The 22,835-nt window shown below is 45.2% G+C and overlaps 1 protein-coding gene across 1 annotated transcript in view; it reads left to right on the top strand.

The window, feature by feature from the left end:
* Nucleotides 1-22,835, top strand: part of ATRNL1 (attractin like 1) — an 859,416-nt gene that overhangs the window by 198,612 nt on the left and 637,969 nt on the right. Inside the window, exon 9 of the mRNA XM_040361535.1 lies at nt 21,356-21,539. Coding sequence (XP_040217469.1) covers nt 21,356-21,539 — 184 coding nt within the window. The remainder of the gene's footprint in view (nt 1-21,355; nt 21,540-22,835) is intronic.

Here is a 22,835-nt window from a genome sequence, read left to right as displayed (position 1 = left end):
ACAGGAGGGCAGTTTGTTCTGGACCCTGTGATCCGTTTTCTGCCCGTTCTAAGTCTGCTGTTGGCTGCCGTCACTCAGGAGCTGGATCAGTCCTGAATTTCAGTTGATACAGATATCCCTCCAGATTGCAGGACTGGCAGCTGGCTCAGCCTCTCAGTGAGCTGCTGAGAGCCTGAGCCAGCCGTTCCTGCCCCTTCACAGCTTAGTGCTTCAGTGAGCGCTGGAGGGGCAGAGCGGAGAGCCGGTGACTGACAGTCATGGCTCTCTCGGACCTGAGGAGAATACTGACTGATCACCAGTCTTTGATTGCTGAGTTCTCAGAGCTGGTAGTGGACAGATGTCTTCCACCTCCCTCCATGAGTAATATATATATATTTTTCTCACCCCCTACTTTAAATCCAGTCTATATATCTAGTCTATACATAGAATAAAATTATATGTATTATATGTGGAAATGTTCAAGCATATGGGCACAATTCGCAAATTATACCCTTACAAACATTTTTAATACATGCAAAATGATATTAAAACCCTTCTCAACTACCTGTAACCCCCCCCCCCAAAAAAAACACTGCACCCTGAAGACTGTGTGCATATATGCGGCCTAACGGAAATGGGTCTTTATCCATGGGCTCTTATATATATATGCACTGCTGTGTTCCTGCTAAGCAGAGGGCACTCCCAGCACAGAGATTGCGCTCTCACTGAGAGCCTCAGGACTTATGATAACTATCAGCTCATGATCACCTGATCACTGTGATAGCCTCTGTTTCGCTATCACAGTGATCAGTCACTGTGCAGCCTGCCCCTGTGTTGTTTTCTCCTCTTGAATGGAGAAAAGGATAAATTGTATCTTTTTCTCCTTGCTAGAGGTGGAAAGTGTAAAAAAAAAAGAGTATAAAAAATAAATAAAACCCCAGCGCTAGTTCAGCGTTACCGATCTGGGCTATCCTGTCACCTATCCTGTCACCCCGCCCCCTCCCTGTTGTTTTTTTTCCCTCTCTCTCTCTCTCTCTCTCTCTCTCTCTCTCTCTCATTCTCCCTTTTCTAATTCCTCTTTTTTTTTCACTCTCTTCTTTCCTTTCTTCTCTTCTCTTCTTTCTTTCTTATCGTTTCTCTCAATAAAAAAAGAAACAAAATGTGATGAGCACAGATGTTTATGTTTACCCTGTATTAGACTTCAGCAAGTAGTAGGACTCCCTTTACCCACATGCAACGGTTTTGTATGGTCATTATATCTCATATACTCATTGCAATCATCGGTAATGTGAAGTTGCTTTTATGCTTGTATCTGTGTCTTATCTTTAAATAAAAAAAATAAAAAATAAAGAAAAAATAGCTAGATCAGAGTTTGATATGGGTCAGGTTAGAGTTTAAGGTCAGGGCCTATGTATTTTAATTAGGATTACATTTTTTTGTAGTGTGTTTTAGTTACGTGAAAAGGAAAAATGCACAATTGTTTCTAGGCAATACAACAGGTGCAAACATCAAATAGCAATTAAATAAAAAATGTGGTATCGCTGCAATCATTAGGAGCAGGTTTTTTTTGGTGGTTGGTTAGGGTAATGGCAAGAAATATACAGCTACATTTTGAAAAAATTTATATATTTTTTTTTTACAATTTAGTGCAATTATTCTTCTGATAATAAAAAATACGAAGATATCCATCAAACCATCAACTGAAAGCCCAATTTGTCCTAAAAAAAAAAAAAAGTCTCCACGAAAAGCTTCTCATTCTATTATCATAATGACAATATATTTGCAGATCCCAAACGGATATAAAAATGTATCACGCTTAGTTTAACAAATTGCAGTAACTTTTCATTTTACATTTCCCAGGACATTTTCAGACGAACTTTACAGAAGTGATTTCCCAGATTATACATGATCATCTTTCACAGGTCTCAGAAAATTAGGCTATTAAGGGGCTCAAGGGTTTTATTAAAATCTCTTTCAATCTTTTCTATGTTAATGTAGTTTCAAAAATCTTTTCAAATTTGCAGATTTCAATAAAATAATCTCTGGTGATCCTACCATGGCTACTATAAAGGTCCTTGTTCTGCCTCCTGTTATAGAGTGACAACACTATTCCTGTCTCCCAATTGTGCTCCTGGGTGACACGGGCTTATAATGGAGATTACAAGTGGCTGTTTCAACACACATTAAAGTGGTCGTTTGCCTTGTTTGAAAAAATAAATAAAAGTACACCTCCCAAAAAATGCCAAAAACAGAAGAGGAGGGGGTGGGGGATGAAGCATAAAGCAGAACTTTACACTTAAAGTGGATGTAAACCCAAAATGTTGTTATGTTTATTATAATATGAGGTGATCCACAGTTCATTGTATACAACCAGGATGTGTTATGTGGGGGAGGGGTGGATTTCTCACTTTTTATACTGTGGATCACCTCATATTATGATAAACATAACATAACATATGATAAACATGTCCAAGCTAGATATGTAAATAACCTGTCACTCAAAGCAAGGAGAGAGGAAAGGACTTTTTATTTAGACAGGGTTTTATCTGGAAGTCTGTTAATTTTCACTGAACAATAAAAGGGGATTGCTCAGAGCTGGATTAACTCTGTGTGGCAAGACTGGTCACAGATGATAGGAAATCTTATACTCTACATTGTGACATCACTACATCCACTCTGGTCATAGGTGTGCGCAGCCTATTGCATTAGTGTGCACCCCAAAGCTCAAACACACATGAACACCACCTGCTGTTACAGGAAGGAGGCTCTGATGGTAGGGGACAGTTGATTTGGAGCATATTACATTACACCCTAAATACAGGTGTAATGGGTTCCATTTGAACCCAGCCTTTATTATAATAGGGGCATTTACACTGGCCCCTTGCACCCCCAACCCCCATGGATAATGCTAATGTACATTGGGTGATTAGGGTGTGCCCAGACACACCCGGCACACCCTGTGCGCACGCCTATGACTATGGTATTGGTCCACAATTATCACCGCCAGGAAACCTGCTCTAAGAAGTGCAATTTTAGCCCTTGCTGTAGTGCATGTGGGCAGGAAGGCTACAGGAGTTCAGCAGCACTAAGGTGCAGCAAAGGAGGAAAACAAGGTAAAAAAAAGTATTTTATTTAAAAAAAAAAAAAATGGTTCACAGAGCAAATTAAATGTCATTAGCTGCCTGACAAGTCGCGCTCCATTCTGCACAATGGAACCGTTCTAATAGAAGCGACTCAAGTCGCTCCGACTAAGAAAAAGGTTCCTGTACTACATTGGGGCGACTTCAGAACGGCTTGCATTGACTTCTATACAGAGGTCGTTTTGCAAGCTGCGCTGAAGTCGTGCTGTACGGGGCGGCTTCATAGTCGGGTGACTTTGAAGCCGCCCATGTGTGAACGGATGTCCTGTTGAGAAATGCCCCCTATCGAGAAATTCCCGGGTTGAACTGTGCATGCTCCACGCACGCGCAGTATGGATCCCCAGAACATCTGAGTTTACAATCGGCTGTCGTCTCGCGTTGCCGAGGCACATTTTCATGCAGGAGAGGGGCGGATAGTTACATGAAGGGGGCAGATTTTTGAATGATGGCCAGTGCTGGGGGCGGAATTTTTATCAATGGCCAAACAAAGCTACAAAGGAAATGTTTATGTACTATTATTTCTGGACGCTTGCGGGGCGTGTTTATTATTATTTGAAGGGCATTTTCTTTCTATTTTACATAGAGATTTATTTTCCAGATTTGTTTGCCCATCGATAAAACCGCACTGCCCATCATTTAAATATCCGCCCCCTTCATGTATCCATCCGCCTCTCTCCTACATAAACGTGCCTCGGCAACGCGCCTCAACAGCTGACCTTCAACTTGGCTCCATGCGGAGCATGCACAATTACACCCGGGCACTATTCGATAGCCAGGCACTTCTCGACAGAACACCGGCACTAAATGTTGCCTAACAGTACCTATAAATATAATTTCACATTTCTCACTTTCAGCAAGAAGGTGGGAGTATTCTGCAGCAGCCTGTCTTTGCAGCTTTTGTGCAAAAAATAGACCTGAATAAATTAGAGGAGGGACAACCCCCACAGTACCCCCCCCCCCCCCATTCTTAATTAATTACACATAATTACACTATAGAAAACTGCTTTGTTTTCTTGTTAGTCTTGCTCAACTGTAACATTTATTGTGAAGAAGTACATATAAACAGGCGTTTCAAGTGCTAACAAACTCTCATTTTTAAACGTTGCCAGCAGGTAGGATTTTATGATGGAGGAGACACTATATAAATGTTTTGCCCCACCTGTTAGCTCAGCATACATTTATGGCCGTGGCGTGGTGATGTGACTTTGTTGCACATGATCATTATGGCCCAGCCATTCAAGTGGATAAGGAGACAGAACCCAGAAGGAAGGCCAGATGAAGAGAAAGGGGGAATTTGCAGCTTCTAGATGTCCCTGCACATGGGGTCTTATAAGTGGGACAAACGGCACAATATTAAATCCTATGGGGCCCCCTAGTGGCTCATAAAGTATGAAGTGTCTCAATCAGTTTTTTTTTTTACAGGCTACCTGTTATGCCCCTCACTACACGTGACTGAGGTGTGTTCGGACACACTGTTAACTCCTCTCATACCAATGCATTCCAGTAGGCGCAGAATCCTTTTGAACTTTTATTAGTACAAGATAGAGTAAAACTGAAACAGATACAAACAAGTACAATTAGTAAATAATCACACAATTAGAGCATCCCAAACTATCTAGCTAGAGACACAAAGATAAACGTACCGGAGATGGATCGGTATGGCTGACGTGGGATAGAACAGAAATGTGCTTGCTTCCAAGGAGAAAATGGAAAGAAAGGCCTGAAGACGGTGCAAAGCCTCATGGGATAGAAATACGGAGGCTTGCATGAGTCAAAACTAACCAGCTATTCTAACTAACTGAATTGAATGGAAATGGTGCAGCTAAACAGAATGTCCATTAGATGGCAGCATTGATTTAATTCAAACAAACTAAAGTCAATGAAGACTATGAGCCTTATTTAATGAAGGCATCTTTTTTTTTTTTTGCCAAGGCATAAACTTTAATGCTTGGGAGAAAAGGAAACGTTGAGATAAGGTTGAACTAATAAAGTGGGCCCACATCTCAATAACATGGAACAAGTGGAAAAAATCCCCCTTACTGGACTTTGATGGCCCTGATGATTGATATTCTTGGGATGTACAGTGTAAAGCAGTGGTCTCAAAGTACCGGCCCGCGGGCCATTTGCGGCCCGCGGACCAGTTATAAATGGCCCGCAGGCAGGGTGGAAGTGAGGGGAGCAAAAAAAAAAAAAAAAAAATTTTTTTAGCTGGCGCCATCTGGTGGTGAGCCGTTGGTATTACAAGTTATTACCACCAGATGTGAGCTGGCGCCATCTGGTGGTGGCCGTTGGTATTACAAGTTAAGCATTACAAGTTAAACAGCAATTCTAATGTCATTTTACACTATTTTCACTACCATATTCTTCCCTCTAATTAGAACCCCCAAACATTATATATATTTTTTATCCTAACACCCTATAGAATAAAATAGCGATCGTTGCAATACTTTCTGTTACGCCGTATTTGCGCAGCGGTCTTACAAGCGCACTTTTTTGGGAAAAAATTACACTTTTAATTAAAAAATAAGACAACAGTAAAGTTATGCCCATTTTTTTTAATATTATGAAAGATAATGTTACGCCGAGTAAATTCATACCCAACATGTCACGCTTCAAAATTGCGTCCGCTCGTGGAATGCCGACAAACTTTTTTACCCTTTAAAATCTTCATAGGCGACGTTTAAAAAAATCTACAGGTTGCATGTTTTAAGTTACAGAGGAGCTAGAATTGTTGCTCTCACTCTACCAATCGCGGCGATACCTCACATGTGTGGTTTGAACACCGTTTACATATGCGGGCGCTGCTCACGTATGTGTTCGCTTCTGCGCGCAAGCTCGTCGGGACGGGGTGCGTTTTCTGGCTCCTAACTTTTTTAGCTGGCTCCTAGATTCCAAGCAAATTTGTCAAACCCTGACTTACACCAGTGCTGGTGGTAATAATGCGCTCGCTGACACCAGTGCTGGGGGTTAATAATGTGTTCGCTGACACCAGTACTGTTGTTTTTGAAGTTTGAAAGTTTGCATGCGGCCCCCCATGGCATATGAAAACTTGTCTTGTGGCCCTCAGGTAATTTGAGTTTGAGACCCCTGGTGTAAAGCATTTGAAAATAAACAGTGTATCCAAATGATTAAACAACTTGGATCCAGCTGGTCAAATGCCAACACAGTTTCCTTTCACCATTGAGCGTGACGAACAATGTGCGGGAAGGTTGGCATTCACCTACAGAGTGGTCTTCAGGAAGAATCTGATGCACAGTATGTGATAAATGTCAAAGCTGACAAATCCTGGAGACAAATCAATCTCATTTAAAGTGAAGTTTCCATCCCAAATTTTTTTTTTCCATTATTGTGCTCATTAGACCTAAAAAAGAAAAAAAAGAAAAATATTTTTTTTTTTACTCATCTGGAAATGCCTGTTGCTATGCGGTCCCACGAAATCTGCCTTTGGAACCACCTAGGATTCTGACATCATCTCCCTCTAATGCTCCTGAGAAATGTGTGTCATCATTTCCCAGGATGCAGTGCGCTACCCAATTATCACTCCCCATCCAAGACTTCCAGGAAGTAAGTGCTTGTGGGCTTCACAATGCCCACAAGCAAAATGACAACGGTGTGGACATAGTTTTATAAACAATCTTTTTTGAATATCTATGCGGATCGGCGGCGGATTGTAAAATAGTAAGTCACTGGATTTATATTATAAAAACGCAGGATGAAAGGACATACATTTAAAAAATGCTAATTGTGGTTGGAACCCCGCTTTAAAGTCTGTCTCGTAGGGTACTATATGCACAGTCTTAATCTGCTTGCAGTTTTTACCTGTAAATGAAAAGATTTGAGGTCACTCTGGCATTTTGGCATGACATGCGGGCGAGAGGGGCACCTGTGATGGTCACCTGGCATAGGTGACCCAGGTACGGCCATGCTGTGGGGGACTCCCACTCAGTCACCTCCCCTGTCAGTTCAGATGATGTGTGAAAAGATCAGCATTTCATTGCTCAGATTTCATGTCTGATGTAATCTCTGTCATCACAGCACTGAGCGGTGACATTCCTGGAGAGAAGATTCCACCTTTATTCCTTCTAGGAAGAGGAAAGAAAAGGAGATCAGTGATCCATATATAATGTGATTTACCCTTTATGTCACTAAAGGTGACACCTATTCAACCTGCACATGATTGTATGGTGGGGCAGTGCTCTGCACTACTATACTGGCACAGAGGACTCTGCTCTCCTGTTATCTAAAGCTGGCCATACACAGAGCAAATTTCATCCGGTTCATCAGAAATGCTCTCGGTTGGTGGCCTTATTGACTGTCTGCTGCCCATCATACCTTGATCGAAAAGTCAAAGGAGAAAAATTGCATTTTTTTAATTGGTCATTGAAAACAATGTGTAGGCTCCAGAGCGTTTTTCACGTCGTCGTTTTTCTCGTTGTGAAAAACGGTCGTGTGTACGCTTTAACGACGGGGAAAAAATGCGCATGCTCAGAAGCAAGTTATGAGAAGGGAAATTTGCATAATCAGCCCCAAGGGTGGCGCCATTCGATTGGAACTTCCCCTTTATAGTGCCGTCGTACGTGTTGTATGTCACCGCGCTTTGCTCGAGCATTTTTTATCACGATCGTGTGTGTGCAAGGCAGGCTTGAGAGGAGTCATGTCGAGAAAAACTTCGCTTTTTTCCATGACATGAAAAACATTAGATGTTTTTCTGCTCAGCCTGCAGGCTGAATGGAAAACAAATCTATATGTGCCAGAAAAACTTTCTACTCCTGTAAAACTCTGCTCCTTCCTCTAACTCTCCTCTCCTGAAATAATCTGCACTGCTGGAGGACTCTGCTCCTTCCTCTACCCAACTCTCCTCTCCTGCAATAATCTGCACTGCTGGAGGACTCTGCTCCTTCCTCTACCCAACTCTCCTCTCCTGAAATACTCTGCACTGCTGGAGGACTCTGCTCTTTCCTCTATCTAACACTCCTCTCCTAAAATACTCTGCCCTGCTGGAGGACTCTGCTCCTTCCTCTAATTCTCCTCCCCTGAAATACTCTGCACCACTGGAGGACTCTGCTTCTTATGCTATATAACTCTCCTCTCCTAAAATACTCTGGACAGCTGAGGACTCTGCCCCTTCCTATATCTAATGCCGATCGGAAATTCCAACAAAAAAAAAAAACGTTTTTTTTTTTCCAACGTAATTTTGGCTCAAACTTGTGTTGCATACACACGGTCACACAAAATTCCGACCATCAAGAACACAGTGACGTACAACACTACAACGAGCCGAGAAAAATTAAGTTCAATGATTCCGAGCATGCGTCAAATTGATTCAGAGCATGCGTGTTTTCTTTTTTGCGCGCCAGGCCGCGTACACACGGTCGTTCCAAACCGATGAGAAGGGTCCGACGGGCCATTTCCATCGGTTCACCGCTGAAGTGGCCTGATGGTCTGATGTGCGTACACACCATCGTTCCAAAAACCGATCGGGTCAGAACGCGGTGACGTCAAACACACGACGTGCTGAATAAAACGAATTTCAATGCTTCCAAGCTTGCGTCGACTTGATTCTGAGCATGCGCGGGTTTTGAACCGATGCTTTTCTGTACTAACCATCGGTTTGGACCGATCGGGCAGCGGTCCATCGGTTCGATTTTAAAGCATGTTTTAAAATTTTGGACCGAAGGAAAACAGACCAATTGGGCTATACACACGGTCGGTGTGGTCCAATGAAACTGAACTTCGGTCCATTCTCATCGGTTTTGTCCGACCGTGTGTACGGGGCCTCAGAATTGCATACAGATGATCAGAATTTCTGCCAAGAACTTTTCCCGTCGGAAAATTTGAGAACCAGCTCTCAAATTTTTGCTGCCGGAAATTCCGACAGAAAAAATTTAGATGGGGCCTACACACGGTTGGAATTTTCGACCAAAAGCTCACATCAAACTTTTCTTGTCGGAAATTCCGATCGTGTGTATGCGGCATTACTCTCCTCTCCTGAAATACTCTGCACTGCTGGAAGACTCTGCTCGGTATTCTATCTAACTCTCCTCTCCTGATTATATCCAGTTGTACCGTTTCAGTGAATGTGGTACGCAAGCAGAGGCCCGGTGTACAGCAGGCAGTCCTGTGATCCTCAATTGGGCGCCGTCCTTTCTGTCTGCCAAAACACTCATAAATCTCAAAAGGGAATTTTACTAACTCAAATTATAAAGCCTTTTCTATTTTTTCCTCTCCCTAAGACTGTCTAGAGGAAAATTTATTTTCTTTTAGGTTAGTAATACCTCATAAAATTTCAAAGAATTGCAGCAAGAGGCTCAAGGTGACTTCTATGAACATTCACTGGTAGAGTCAGAATCTGTTTAAAGTCTTTATATACTGTATATGACTCTGAGGGGGAGATTTACTAAAACTGGTGCAGCTGTGCACCGGAACCAATCAGCTTCCAGGTTTTATTGTCAAAGCTTAAAGCGGGGGTTCGCCCAAAAATTTTTTTCTAACATTACATTGAGCCGAGTTGTGATGACATTATGCTGAATTTTTTAATTTTATTGCCGTACATACCGTTTTATCTATATTTTCACCGCGGTTTCCGGGTATGTAATCTGCGGGACTGGGCGTTCCTATTCACATGCTAATTGATTGACATGCTTCCGACCGGCGCATACAGCGCGTCGCGAGTTGCCGAAAGAAGCCGGACTGCGAAATTTTCTATTGTAATGTAAAGAAATATTTTATCCTATTATATCTATCACAAAGTAGTTATATGTGCCTAAAAGATCCGTGACCCACCACATATATAAATGTATTTTTCCAGAATTTTATGTGGTCAGATTTCAGGAATGACTCTTGCCTGACCTTTCCGTCGCACATAAAACCGCACAACTGTCGCTAAGTCACTAAGCAAGGATTTGTCTCTGGGTTCCTGAGCTTTACGGCGGGCCTTCCACCAAAACTTCTATCCTATAAACCTCTCTAGCACACTCATCCATCTTACAACAATAAATGTACTTTAAAATGACGAGCGGAATAAAATAGTGCGGCGTCTCCCGGCTGCGGCCTGAGCTCGGCTTACAGAGCTGGATGGGAAGTGCAGATTCTTGAATCGGAGTTGCGGGCGAGCAGTTGTCTTTTGAACTATTTTTACTTCAGCAACCGTGTCAAACAGCATTGCCAAATCGTGGACCTGCATAATGTGCTGAAGCACTAGTCTGGTCAAGGACCCGCCCCCAGCCTGTGATTGGACAGCGAAGGAGCAATAGCGCATTAAAGGGGTTGTAAAGGTATATATATTTTTTTTAAATAACAAATATGTTATACTTACCTCCACTGTGCAGTTCATTTTGCACAGAGTGGCCTCGATCCTGGTCTTCTGGGGTCCCTCGGCGGCCGTCTCGGCTCCTCCCTGCAAGAGCTAACCCCCTTCTTGGGAAGCGCTCTCCCATGGGGGTTAGCTTGTGGGCGCGCTCCCGGGATACAGCTGGCAGCTACAGCCGCCAACTGTATCACTCGGCTCCACCCCCCGGTGAGCCGCATCATTGATTTGATTGAAAGCAGCAGGAGCCAATGGCTGCTCTGCTATCATTCTCCAATGACGAGCCGCCTCAAGCTGGAGGAAAACCATCGTGGGTACGAGCCCACTGAGTTTCGTTGCTCAGGTAAGTAAAACGGGGGGGATATGGGGGCCGAGAGTGCAAGGTGTTTTTTCACCTTAATGCATCCTACGGTCCGATGGTCCGTTTTCATTGGACGAACCGATCGTGTCTGGGCCCCATCAGTTTTTTTCACATCGGTGAAAAAAAATAGAACCTGTTTTTAAAATTTTCGTATGGTTAAAAAACCAATAGAAAAAAACGATCGTCTGTGGGGAAATTCATCGGTCAAAAATCCACGCATTCTCAGAATCAAGTCGACGCATGCTCGGAAGCATTGAACTTAATTTTTCTCTGCGCGTTGTTGTGTTTTACTTCACCGCGTTGGACACGATCGGATTTTTAACCAATGGTGTGTAGGCAAGACTGATGAAAGTCAGCTTCATCGGATATCTGATAGATTTTCTGCAGATTTTTATCTTCAGATTTACCAAAACCATGTAGTGCAAGGGCTTGCCTGATTGCATACAAATTGGAACTCGAAAGCCTTGTACACACGATCGGACTTCCATCAGACAAATCCTGTGTTTTTTTGTACGACGAGCGTTGGCCATGAACTTGTTCTGCATACAGACGGCAGAACTTTTTCAGCCAACATCCACAAAACTACGTGGTTCTTCAGCTCTTTAGCGCCACCCTTTGGGCAACTTCTGCTAATGTTGTCTGATGGTTAGCATTGGTTCGGAGCATGCGTGTTTGTACTTTGGATTTTAAGGCCAGTACACACGGTCAGACTTTCGGCCAACAAACTTCAAAATCAACAAGTTTTCAAATTTGTCCGATCGTGTGTACGCTCCATCGAACCAACTTTTTCGGGTTTCATCGGACAAAAAGTTGGGTCTGCAAACGGACAAACTTTTCGACAACAAAAGTCCGATGGTGCCTAGTCCGAACATGTGTACAGCAAGCCATCGAACTTTTGTACAAAGTGCAAGTACAAATGTTAAAATCAACCAACAATAGCAGAAGTTAACCAAAGGGTGGCGGTAAAGAGCAGAAAAGAGCAGAAAAACCATGTGATGTTAGGAAAGTTTTAGAAAAGTTTGCAGAAAACTCTGAGCGTGTGTATGCTATGGGTGTGACCGGACAACTCCCTTCGGACAAAAATCCAAGTAAAAGTTTGTTGGATGTCCGACCGTGTGTACGAGGCTTTAGTCCAATGGATTTGTGTACACATGATCGGATGATCAGACGGAACACATTTTTTGTCGGACAATTTGAGAGCATGACCATCCAACATTTGTTGTTGGAAATTCCGACAATTGTCCGATGGAGCGTACAGACGGTCGGATTATCCAACTAAACACGTCCCTCCGACAATTGTTGTCGGAATTTCCGATCGTGTGTACAGGCCTTTAAGTTATGACCTCCTATTATATGGCTATGGTAAATCTGAAGACAAAAATCTGCAGAAAATCTAATAGTGTGTATGGGGCTTAAAGGGGTTGTAAAGGTACAATTTTTTTCCCCCTAAATGGCTTCCTTTACCTTAGTGCAGTCCTCCTTCACTTACCTCATCCTTCCATTTTGCTTTTAAATTTCCTTATTTCTTCTGAGAAATCCTCACTTCCTGTTCTTCTGTCTGTAACTCCACACAGTAATGCAAGGCTTTCTCCCTGGTGTGGAGTGTCGAGCTCGCCCCCTCCCTTGGACTACAGGAGAGTCAAGGCGCTCTCTATGTTGCAGATATAGAAAGGAGCTGTGTTAGTTGGCATCCTGACTCTCCTGTAGTCCAAGGGAGGGGGCGAGCACGGCACTCCACACCAGGGAGAAAGCCTCACATTACAGTGTGGAGTTACAGACAAAAGAACAGGAAGTGAGGATTTCTCAGAAGAAATAAGGACATTTAAAAGCAAAATGGAAGGATGAGGTAAGTGGTGGAGCAGGGCCGGCCTTTGCGGTGTGCGGGTTGTGCTACCGCATAGAGCGCCATGACAACAGGGGCGCTGTGCGGCCGTCACAGCTCGCAATCATTTTAAATAAATAAATGATGTGTGCCGGGAGGCCGCCGTCCGGGTCCCTGCTCAGCAGGCAGCCAGCACGGCACCCGGCGCTGCAGAGGGGGGGAGGCGCCGACGCGCCCGAAGTGTCTGACAAGACACTCACACTGGTCCCCCCTGCTGGCTGGCACGCCCTCCGTTCCTCCCTCCTCCTCCTCCTCTCCTCCGCGTCTTGTCTCAGGTCAGGTGGTACTGTCCTGGGTAGCGCGGCGCCGTTGCGTGCATGCGTAATGCATGCAGTTCAAAGTCTAACAGCGGGACCAGAACAGGACGGGACTAGAGAAAAGTAACGGTAAGGCCGCCCGTCCCCTCCACCTTATCTAGAAGGCTGATAGGTGTCATCCTTCCTCCCACCTCACCTGTTTCCCAGGCACCAGATATGAGCCAGTTTTTTTTTAAAAAACGTAAAAAAAAAAATGGATGTTATATAGCAAAAATGATATTTTTGTTCATCCGATCCGGCAGACGGAAGAAAAATAGGATTTCTTCCGTCCAATTTTGCGGATCTTTGCGGAGGCGGACAAATTACGGGTGTCGTTGACACCTGTAATCACATAGGGACCCATGTATGTCCCGTTTTCATCCGCAGCGGACATACGGTCCGCACGTGTGAAAGGGGCCTTATCCAATTTTTTTTTTGTGCTTCAGGAGGGCCATTTGGAGTACAAAAGGTCTTGATGTCAGTGGGGAAAAAACAATGCTCCATCTTTGGTGTCAATGGGAGAAATTGTGCCCCATAATTGGTGTCATTAAGAGATATTGTGTCCCATCATTGATGTCAATGGGAGTAATGGTTGCCCTATAATCGGTGTTGTCAGGAGAAATTGTGTCCCGTCATTGGTGTCATTGAGAGAAATTGTGTCACATCATTGGAGTCATTGGGAGAAATTGTGTCACATCATTGGAGTCATTGGGAGAAATTGTGCCCCAATATCGGTGTCATTGGATGAATTGTGTCCCATCATTGGTGGTAGTAGGAGGAATTGTACCCAAGGGCTGAAATAAAAGCAAGCAAAGGCCACATCTGGCCCCCGGGCTGCATTTTGGAGACCACTGATTTAGGCCAATGTTTTTGGTACAAAATATCCTAATAAGTGTCTACAAACTATTGGATATATTTATGGAATTTCTTTTTTTTTTCTAGTAATGGAGGAGATCAGTGACTTATAGCGGGGCTGCGATATTGCGATGGACAATCTGACACTTTGTGGGAACCAGTGACGCATTAAACAATGCCACATTTTTTGGTGTCAGTGAGAGGAGTAATAACCCATCGTTGGTGTAATTGGGATGAACTGTGCCCCTTTGTTGGTGTTATTAGAAGGAAATTGTTCCCCATTGTTGGTGTCATTAGGAGGAATTGTGCCCCATTGTTGGTGTCATTAGGAGGAATTGTGCCCCATTGTTGGTGTCATTAGGAGGAATTGTGCCCCATTGTTGGTGTCATTAGGAGGAATTGTGCCCCATTGTTGGTGTCATTAGGAGGAATTGTGCCCCATTTTGTATGTCAGAAGATGAAATATTGCCCCAAGGGCCAGATAAAAGCAAGTAAAGGGCCACATCTGGCCCCCACGCCGCAGTTTGAGACCCCTGATCTAGGGCAATTAAAGGCTTAACTGTGTTGCCTAACAAGTGCTTTATGTGTTTTTGCAGTGCCTCAGTGTGAAAGGGGCCTAAGGCATTTTTATAGAGAGGGGTGTTTTTTTTAGCGGCCAAAAGCTGCTCCAAAGATGCTGCTTGCAGGACTCAGTGTGAAAGGGTCCATAGAGATGCATGGATTGTTTGCACATGCACTAAAATTGTCTGTTTATTAAAACAAATTATTTGTTACAAATATTTTTGTCCTCTTTGTGTATGTTTAGGTGACGAGGGGGTGAAGATGGGGGGGGGGGGGGCGCCACGGGATTAGCTCGCACAGGGCGCCTGAACACCTAAGGCCGGCCCTGTGGAGGAAGACTGCACTAAGGTAAAGGAACTATTTAGGAAAACAAAATTATACCTTTACAACCCCTTTAAGTCGCCGTTCACACTTGTGCGAGGCGAGAAGCATTGCGATTCCTGTTCCTCCTGGCTGATGACATCATCTCAGCCTAGGCAAAGACACTGATCTCAAGGGCAGCTTTGTCCTTGTCTAAGAGCCTATTCACACTTTGGCGTATTTACGCCCGACGCTCGTGCTGCTGGAGGGGTGATTTGACATTGTTGTCTATGGAGATGGTTCACATCTCACGCCGAAACGCCGTACGCCTGCCGCCTGAAAACAAGTCCCGGACCCTTTTTTTCAGGCGGCTTTCGGCGTTCGGCATAGACAACAATGTGTTGTTAAAAAAAAATAGGTTAAAATGACCTGTTTTGTCGCGGCAAATCGCAGTACATGCTGCAATTTTTTTTATACATGCTTGTAAAGTTGCTGAAAGACCTTCTTAAATGTAAAGTATTATAAGAATTTCCTGCCAGTGGGGCATAGGGTTTTATTCCTCAGAAATTAAATGTTTTTGTGTAGCCGCTCGGTCGCTGTTTTGCGGTTCTCTGTAGGAAGAATAATGAAGACGGGGCCGCCTGCGTGCCGCGATTGAAGTGGAATAGACCTGAAGTGGAATAAATTTCTCGTCTCTCAAAGCGGTACAGTTGCAGATAGCCGCAGCCTGTGAAGCCGGTTTTTATCCGCCCTCTGTTCTGGCAGCTGAGAATCCCTGTTTGTTGTGCTGCCACGCTCGCCGTAATCCACAGGAACTTTGTGACTCCTTTTATAAACTCGGCAGTGTTGACCTGCTTTAGCGAGATCACAGGGGTCTGCTTCACTGAATTCTCTACCCTCTGCTCCGCCAAGAAGGTTTCTTATCTGAGATCCGGAAATAAAAAGAGAGAAAAAAGTTTGGGTGAACTCCTGACCGCAAACTCTGATACCCCCCCCCCACTTCTGCCCCGCCGAGCGCCAGCCGAGGTCTTTGATTCTGCTTTTTGTCTGATATCTCATCCGGAAGACTGGGGAAGTTTAATAGCGAAGACTAGATTGCGGGAAGCGGTCAAAAAAAAAAAAATTTGTCCATGTGTGGCCCATTTATTAAAACGCAAGTGTCTGAAGCTGATCTACCGAATTTATCGGGGTATTGCGCGCTCCGGCGTATAGCGCGCACCCCTAAAGTGGACCAGACATTCCTGTAAAAAAAACATTTTATTACATTTTACTACTTACAGTTTTGGTGTCTTGCGCGGCGTCCATCAGCGGCCTTGTCGGGTCCGGCGTCCATCTGCGGCTTCGGGTGTCCTCTTCGTAGGGTCCGGCGTCCGTCTGCGGCTTCGGGTGTCCTCTTCGTCGGGTCCGTATGCGGCTTCGGGTGTCCTCTTTGTCGGGTCCGGCGTCCGTCTGCGGCTTCGGGTGTCCTCTTCGTCGGGTCCGGCGTCCTTCTGCGGTGTGCTCCCTGCTCGATCCCCGCTTTCCCGCGCCGAGTTTGAACACTGCGCCGGCATATACCGAGCGCAGTACACTCGGGTATAGTCGGGCAGGCTCGGCTACTCTCGCGCTGACGTCCTGGATGTCCAGGACGTGAGCGCGAGAGGGGCCGAGCCTGCCCGACTATACACGAGTGTACTGCGCTCGGTATATGCCGGCGCAGTGTTCAAACTCGGTGCGGGAAAGCGGGTATCGGCGTATATCGCGCACCCACGATTTTGCCCTGATTGTACCTTTACAACCCCTTCAATATAATGGGTTTACAACCACTTTAAACCAAGAGAATAATGGTGACACCTCCAGCTGATTGACAACCTCAGCTCTGGTGCTGAATGAAGGGAGGGGGGGCGGGGCATGTCCCTTTTCTCCAATCAGCTGTCAGAGCTCTCCTCACTGAGCTTTGCAGAGTGTAACTATAGCTCTCCACCCCTTTTTTTCTGAACTCTCAGACACGCTTTAAAATTCAGCACTTTGAGCAGATCTAGAGAAGGGCTACAGATACAAGTACAACTTATGTAGGAGGATTTGCTTCCTCTCGATCACCTGAGGTCAGTCACTTCATTGAGTCCCGTATATATAAGTGTTTACAACCACTTTAAGGACATGAATGGCTGCCTATGGTCTCCACTTCTGATGTAGGGGGGATTGTGATGGGGTCCCTGATGTAAGGGAAAATATATGGGGACCTTGAGGTAAGGAGGACTCTTAAAAGGGACCCTAATGGGGATTTTTTTTCGGCCTGTTAATATTTTGAAAATATACAATATGGTCATAATACAAAAAAAAATTGGAGACCCCTGGAATAAACTATGCAATCACACAAAGAATAATTGTGGCTTTGTGTGACCAGTTGTAGTTGTTTTAGTACTTATGACAGTGTTGCCAACCGTCCGTATTTTTACGGACAGTTCGTAAAAACGGGCACTTTTTCCCCCCGTTCGTAATTGTCCGTGGTTGTGGAAATGTGCCATTAAAAATAGGTTTGGCTTGAAACTGCGCATGGAGATTGGAGGCAGGGGGTGATGGTGGCTGCAGTGGCACCGCAGAGGGGGATGGAGGCAGGGGGTGTTAGTGGCAGGGGGTGATTGGAGGCAGGGGGTGTTGGTGGCACAAGCAGAGGGGGATGGTGGCACCGAAGAGGGTGGGGGATGGAGACAGAGGTTGTTTGTGGCACCGTAGAGGGGGATGGAGGCAAGGGGCGGTGGAGGCAGGGGGAGATTGGAGGCAGGGGGCCTGGGGGTGATTGGAGGCAGGGGGCCTGGGGGTGATTGGAGGCAGGGGGAGATTGGAGGCAGGGGGAGATTGGAGGCAGGGGGAGATTGGAGGCAGAGGGAGATTGGAGGCAGAGGGAGATTGGAGGCCGAGGGAGATTGGAGGCAGGGGGCCTGGGGGTGATTGGAGGCAAAGGGAGATTGGAGGCAGGGGGAGATTGTGGCACCGCAGAGGGGGGTGAAGGCAGGGGCTGTTGGTGGCAGAGGGAGATGGAGGCAGGGGGTGTTGGTGGCAGAGGGGGATGGAGGCAGGGGATGATGTGACTAAATAATTTGCCCTTATTATATCGAAAATAACAAAAATATGTTTTTTTTACCTTAATATCTACCTTAGATCACATTGCTATTTGCCTAGCGTACTTGTTTGTAGCCTAAATACTGAAATGTAATTTAGTAACTTTTGTGAAATGGCAGTAAAAACGTGGCTGCGCCAGTAAATTTCAATCTGGTAGGTTGGCAACACTGACTTATGAATAGGAACAGGTATTATTTGCCCACGTATCTGACCCCTGAGCTGAAGGTCCAATAATTCCGTCTTGTAAACCCTCCCCCGCCATCTGGCTGTTCCTGCTTCTGTTTCACTTCAAATCAGACTGTGAAGTCTGCCATCCGACATCACACAGTTTCCTTTGATTATATGAAGAGACTTGTGATCTCTCCCGAGCGCCGTTTAGCAGCGCTGCAGTTCGCTCGTCCTCCATCCCAGTCCTGAACCATACATTATTTATAAACGACTTGACCGCCCGCAGCTTCTAACATGCTCATATTAATTGGCCGTGTTGCAATCAGACTCGAAGAAATGGTTAGATCTAGAAAAACAGAATTCTAATTCAGCTCTTCCTCCTGGCTGTGCGGTCACAGGAGGAAGAATTACACACGGCTCAATTTTGTTTACTTGTTTAATCAATTTCTACTTATTCCTTTATATAGTTCTGCGTTCTACAAAGAATGTTGGGGCAGATTCACATAGAATTAGATCGGCGCAGAGTATCAGAGATACGCTACGCCGCTGTAACTTACATTTGGCTGGTTCGAATCCTGGAAGAATTTGCGCCGTAAGTTACGGCGGCGTAGTGTATCTCTGGCGGCAGAATTCAAATCGGCGATTAGGGGGCGTGATTCATTTAAATGAAGCGCTTCCCCGCGCCGAATGAACTGCGCATGCTCCGTTTCAAAATTTCCCGCCGTGCATTGCGCTAAATGACGTCATTTTTTTAACTTAGACGTGAGTTACGTCCATCCCGATTCACGGACGACTTACGCAAAACAAAAAAAAAATTCAAATTTCGACGCGGGAACAACGGCCATACTTAACATGGCAAGTCTATCTATACGCCGCAAAATACCAGCTTTAACTATACGCCGGAAAAAGCCGTCTAGAGACGACGTAAGCCACCGTGAAAGCCACCCAGCGGACGCCGAAGTATTGCATCTACGATCCGAAGGCGTACGAAGCCGTACACCTGACGGATCGAACCCAGATGCCGTCGTATCTTGGTTTGAGGATTCAAACTAAAGATACGACGCGGGTAATTTGAAAGTACGCCGGCGTATCAGTAGATACGCCGGCGTACTCTGTCTGTGGATCTGCCCCGTTGTCTTTGTCACATCAGTCTCTGCACCAGAGGAGTTTACACTCTGATGTCCCCAACACAGTCACACACTATTATTATAATCCATTTATAAAGCTCTGCCATATTCCATAGTGTGGTACGGAGAACACTGAGCCAATCACAACAGTCACAGCACCAGCAGAACCCACACCCTAATGTCCCCACCCAGGGCTGATCCACCCTATAGACTCAATATGCAAGCCGCATAGGGCCCCGAAAAGCGCTGCGGAGGGCCACCCAAATTACTAGAGGCCCCGCCTGGTGAGAAGTCATTTTTAGCCCCTCACTCCGCTTCTCAACTCGCTGGCTGCATGGGAGAAGAGGTAAGAAGTCGGCACCCCCCCCCGGTGACATGTGACATGTCACTATCGGCAGCCCCCCCCCCCCCGCTTCTCAACTTTAATGTGACATGTCATTTTGATTATGGGCCCCAGGGAGGTCAGGATCGGCACTGTCTCCACCTTTGTAGGTTGAGGAACCAAGCCCAGATCCCCAAGCAGTCATGCTCTATATCAGGGGTCTCCAAACGTTCTAAACAAAGGGCCAGGTTACTTTCCTTCAGACTTTTGGAGGTTGGACTGTAGCCAGTGGGAGATGCCCTATTATTGGTTTCAGTGGGAGAGGTGGTGCCCCATTATTGGTGGCAGTGGGAAGAATAGCACTCTGTCAATGGTGTCCGTGGACTAGATTCAGATAGATTAGCGGATCTTTAGATCCACGTAATCTATCTGATTTACGATCCGCCGGCGCAAATTTGAGAGGCTAGTGCAGTATTCAGAAAGCACTTACCTCGAATTCAAATTCCGCGGCTAGGGGGAGTGTAGTATTTAAATCGGGCGCGTCCCCGCGCCAATTTAAATGCGCATGCGCCGTCCGTGAATTTTACCGGCGTGCATTGCTCCCAATGACGTCGCTAGGACGTCATTGGTTTTGGCGTGAACGTAAATTACGTCCATCCGTATTTGCGACCTACTTACGCAAACGACGGAAAAATTCAAAACTCGGCGCGGGAACGACGGTCATACTTAACATTGGATACGCTGCATATAGCAGGGGTAAGTATACGCCGGAAAAAGCCGAACGCAAACGACAAAAAAAAAAAAGCGACGGGCGGGCATTCGTTTCTGAATCGGCGGAAATCGGAATTTGCATATTCGTCGCGTAAAAAACCGAAGCGCCACCTAGCGGCCGGCGGGAGATTGCAGCCTAAGATCCGACGGTGTAAGTCACTTACACCTGTCGGATCTAAGGGAGATCTATGCGTAACCTGATTCTATGAATCAGTCGCATAGATCCAACCGTCGGATCTCAGAGATACGACGGCGTATCAGGAGATACGCCGTCGTATCTCTTTCTGAATCTCCCCCAGTGAGAGGAATAGTGCCCAATCATTGGTGGCAGTGGGAGGAATAGTGCCCCATCAAAGATGTCAGTGAGAAGAATTGTGCCCTATCATTAGTGTTAGTGGAAGGAATAGTGCTCCATCGTTGGTTTTAGTGGGAGGAATGGCACCCTATCATTGGTGTCAGTGGAAGGCATAGTGACTCGTCATTGGTGTTAGTGGAAAGGATAATGCCCCATCATTGGTGTCAGTTGGAGTAATAGTGCTCCATCATTGGTGTTAGTGGAAGGAACAGTGCTCTATCATTCTTGTCAGTTGGAGTAATAGTGCTCCATCATGGTCACTGGGAGGAAATATGCCCCATCATAGGTGTTAGTGGAAGGAATAGTGCCCTATCATTGCTGTTAGTGGGAGGGATAGTACCCCATGATTGGTGTTAGTGGAAGGGGTAGTGCCCCATCATTGGTTTCAGTTGGAGTAATAGTGCTCTATCATTGTTGTTAGTGGGAGGAATTGTGCCCTATCATTGGTGGTAGTGGAAGGGATAGTGCCCCATTATTGATGTCAGTTGGAGGAATAGTGCCCCATTATTGGTGGCAGTGGGAGGAATAGTTCTATATCTTTGTCAGTGGGTGGAATTATGCCCCATTGTTGGTGTCAGTGGGGAGAATTGGGCTGGATAAAGGCAAGCAAATGGCCACATCCAGCCCCCAGACCACAGTTTGGAAACCACTGCTCTATATTAATATTGATTATTTGTCTGCTAATTTTCTCACACCATTATTATTTACATGACTATGTTTAAAGAATAAATAAATTGAATATTTACTTTACTATATTGTGTCAGTTTTAGATACATCGTATCCATTTCTGCTTACACGTTTTGCTAAGGTTGCCCTCTGGTTTATTTCAGGTTCCAACACCTGGCTGGTTCCAGAGACACGGGGCGCCATCGTCCAGGGAGGTTACGGTCACACCAGCGTCTACGATCCGATCACAAAGTCTGCGTATGTGCATGGAGGGTACAAGGCTCTGCCAGGGAACAAGTATGGCTTGGTGGATGATTTGTACCGATACGAGGTGAACACCCGGACCTGGTGAGTATTACAGGGATGTATGAGGGATGAAGAGATTTTTTTATATTCTATTTCTATTTAGAGATTTTGGAATACCCTTTAGGTGACCAGCCTCTCTTCGCTGGTGGCATTTTTTGGATGGAAGAATATTTTGAGCTCTGGTCACATATTTGTGTGTTAAATATTATGGAGGAAGGGGGTTTTGTTGGGACTTTGTGTGAAGCACACAACTCAAAATGAACGAACCAGTAGATATATAATATGGCCCAGATTCTCGTAGATGGGCGTAAAACTGCGGCGGCATAACGTATGTCATTTACGTTACGCTGCCGCAAGTTTTAGAGGCAAGTGCTTTATTCACAAAGAACTTGCCTGTAAAGTTGCGGCGGCGTAGCGTAAATCCCCCAGGGCAAGCCCGCCTAATTCAAATGAGCCGGGTAGGGGGCGTAGAGCATTTAAATTAGGCGCCGAACGTACTGCGCAAGCGCCGTCCCTAAAATTCCCCGACGTGCATTGCGCTAAATGACGTCGCAAGGACGTCATTGGTTTCGACGTGAACGTAAATGGCGTCCAGCCCCATTCACGGACGACTTACGCAAACAACGTACATTTTTAAATTTAGACGCGGGAACGACGGCCATACTTAACATTGGTTGCCCCTCATATAGCAGGGGCAACTTTACGCGTCGCAAATCTAACGTAAACGTCGTAACTTCACTGCGTTGACCGCGTGCATGTTCGGGAATTCGCGTATTTTGCTAATTGGCATACACGACGGGGAAAACGACGGAGGCGACACCAAGCGGCAAAAAAAAAAAATTGCATTTAAGATCCGACAGCGCAAGAGCGACTCTTCTTCATGTCTCTATAATGTCGAAACTTTTCTCTCTATGTCGACTCTTCTTCATGTCTCTATGATGTCGAATCTTGTCGGATCTAGTGGATATCTATGCGTAACTGATTCTACGGCCCAGATTAGGACTTACGACGGCGTACATTGCGTTGCGCCGTCATAAGCCCTTTCAGAATCTGGGCCTATATATTTAATAATTGCATAATAGTATACCTACTCCTTAGTAACAGTAAAAAATAAATATCATCTAAATAATTCATAAATATTAGACATGTGCACACTGAAATATTTTGTTTCGGAATTTAGTTTTCGTCCGAAAAATACATTTATTTAGTTACTCCCGAAATTCGTTTTTATTTAATTTGTTTTTCGTTAAAAAAATGCATTCGTCAAAAAATCCAAATTAATTAAGGTCGAATCTGTCATTGAAGGCTTATGGTGTCCGTCGAATGTTCTAAGAAGAT

Source organism: Rana temporaria, chromosome 8 (genome assembly GCF_905171775.1).
Source record: "Rana temporaria chromosome 8, aRanTem1.1, whole genome shotgun sequence".
Taxonomy (NCBI): Eukaryota; Metazoa; Chordata; class Amphibia; order Anura; family Ranidae; genus Rana; species Rana temporaria.
This window is presented reverse-complemented; position numbering and strand designations above follow the sequence as displayed.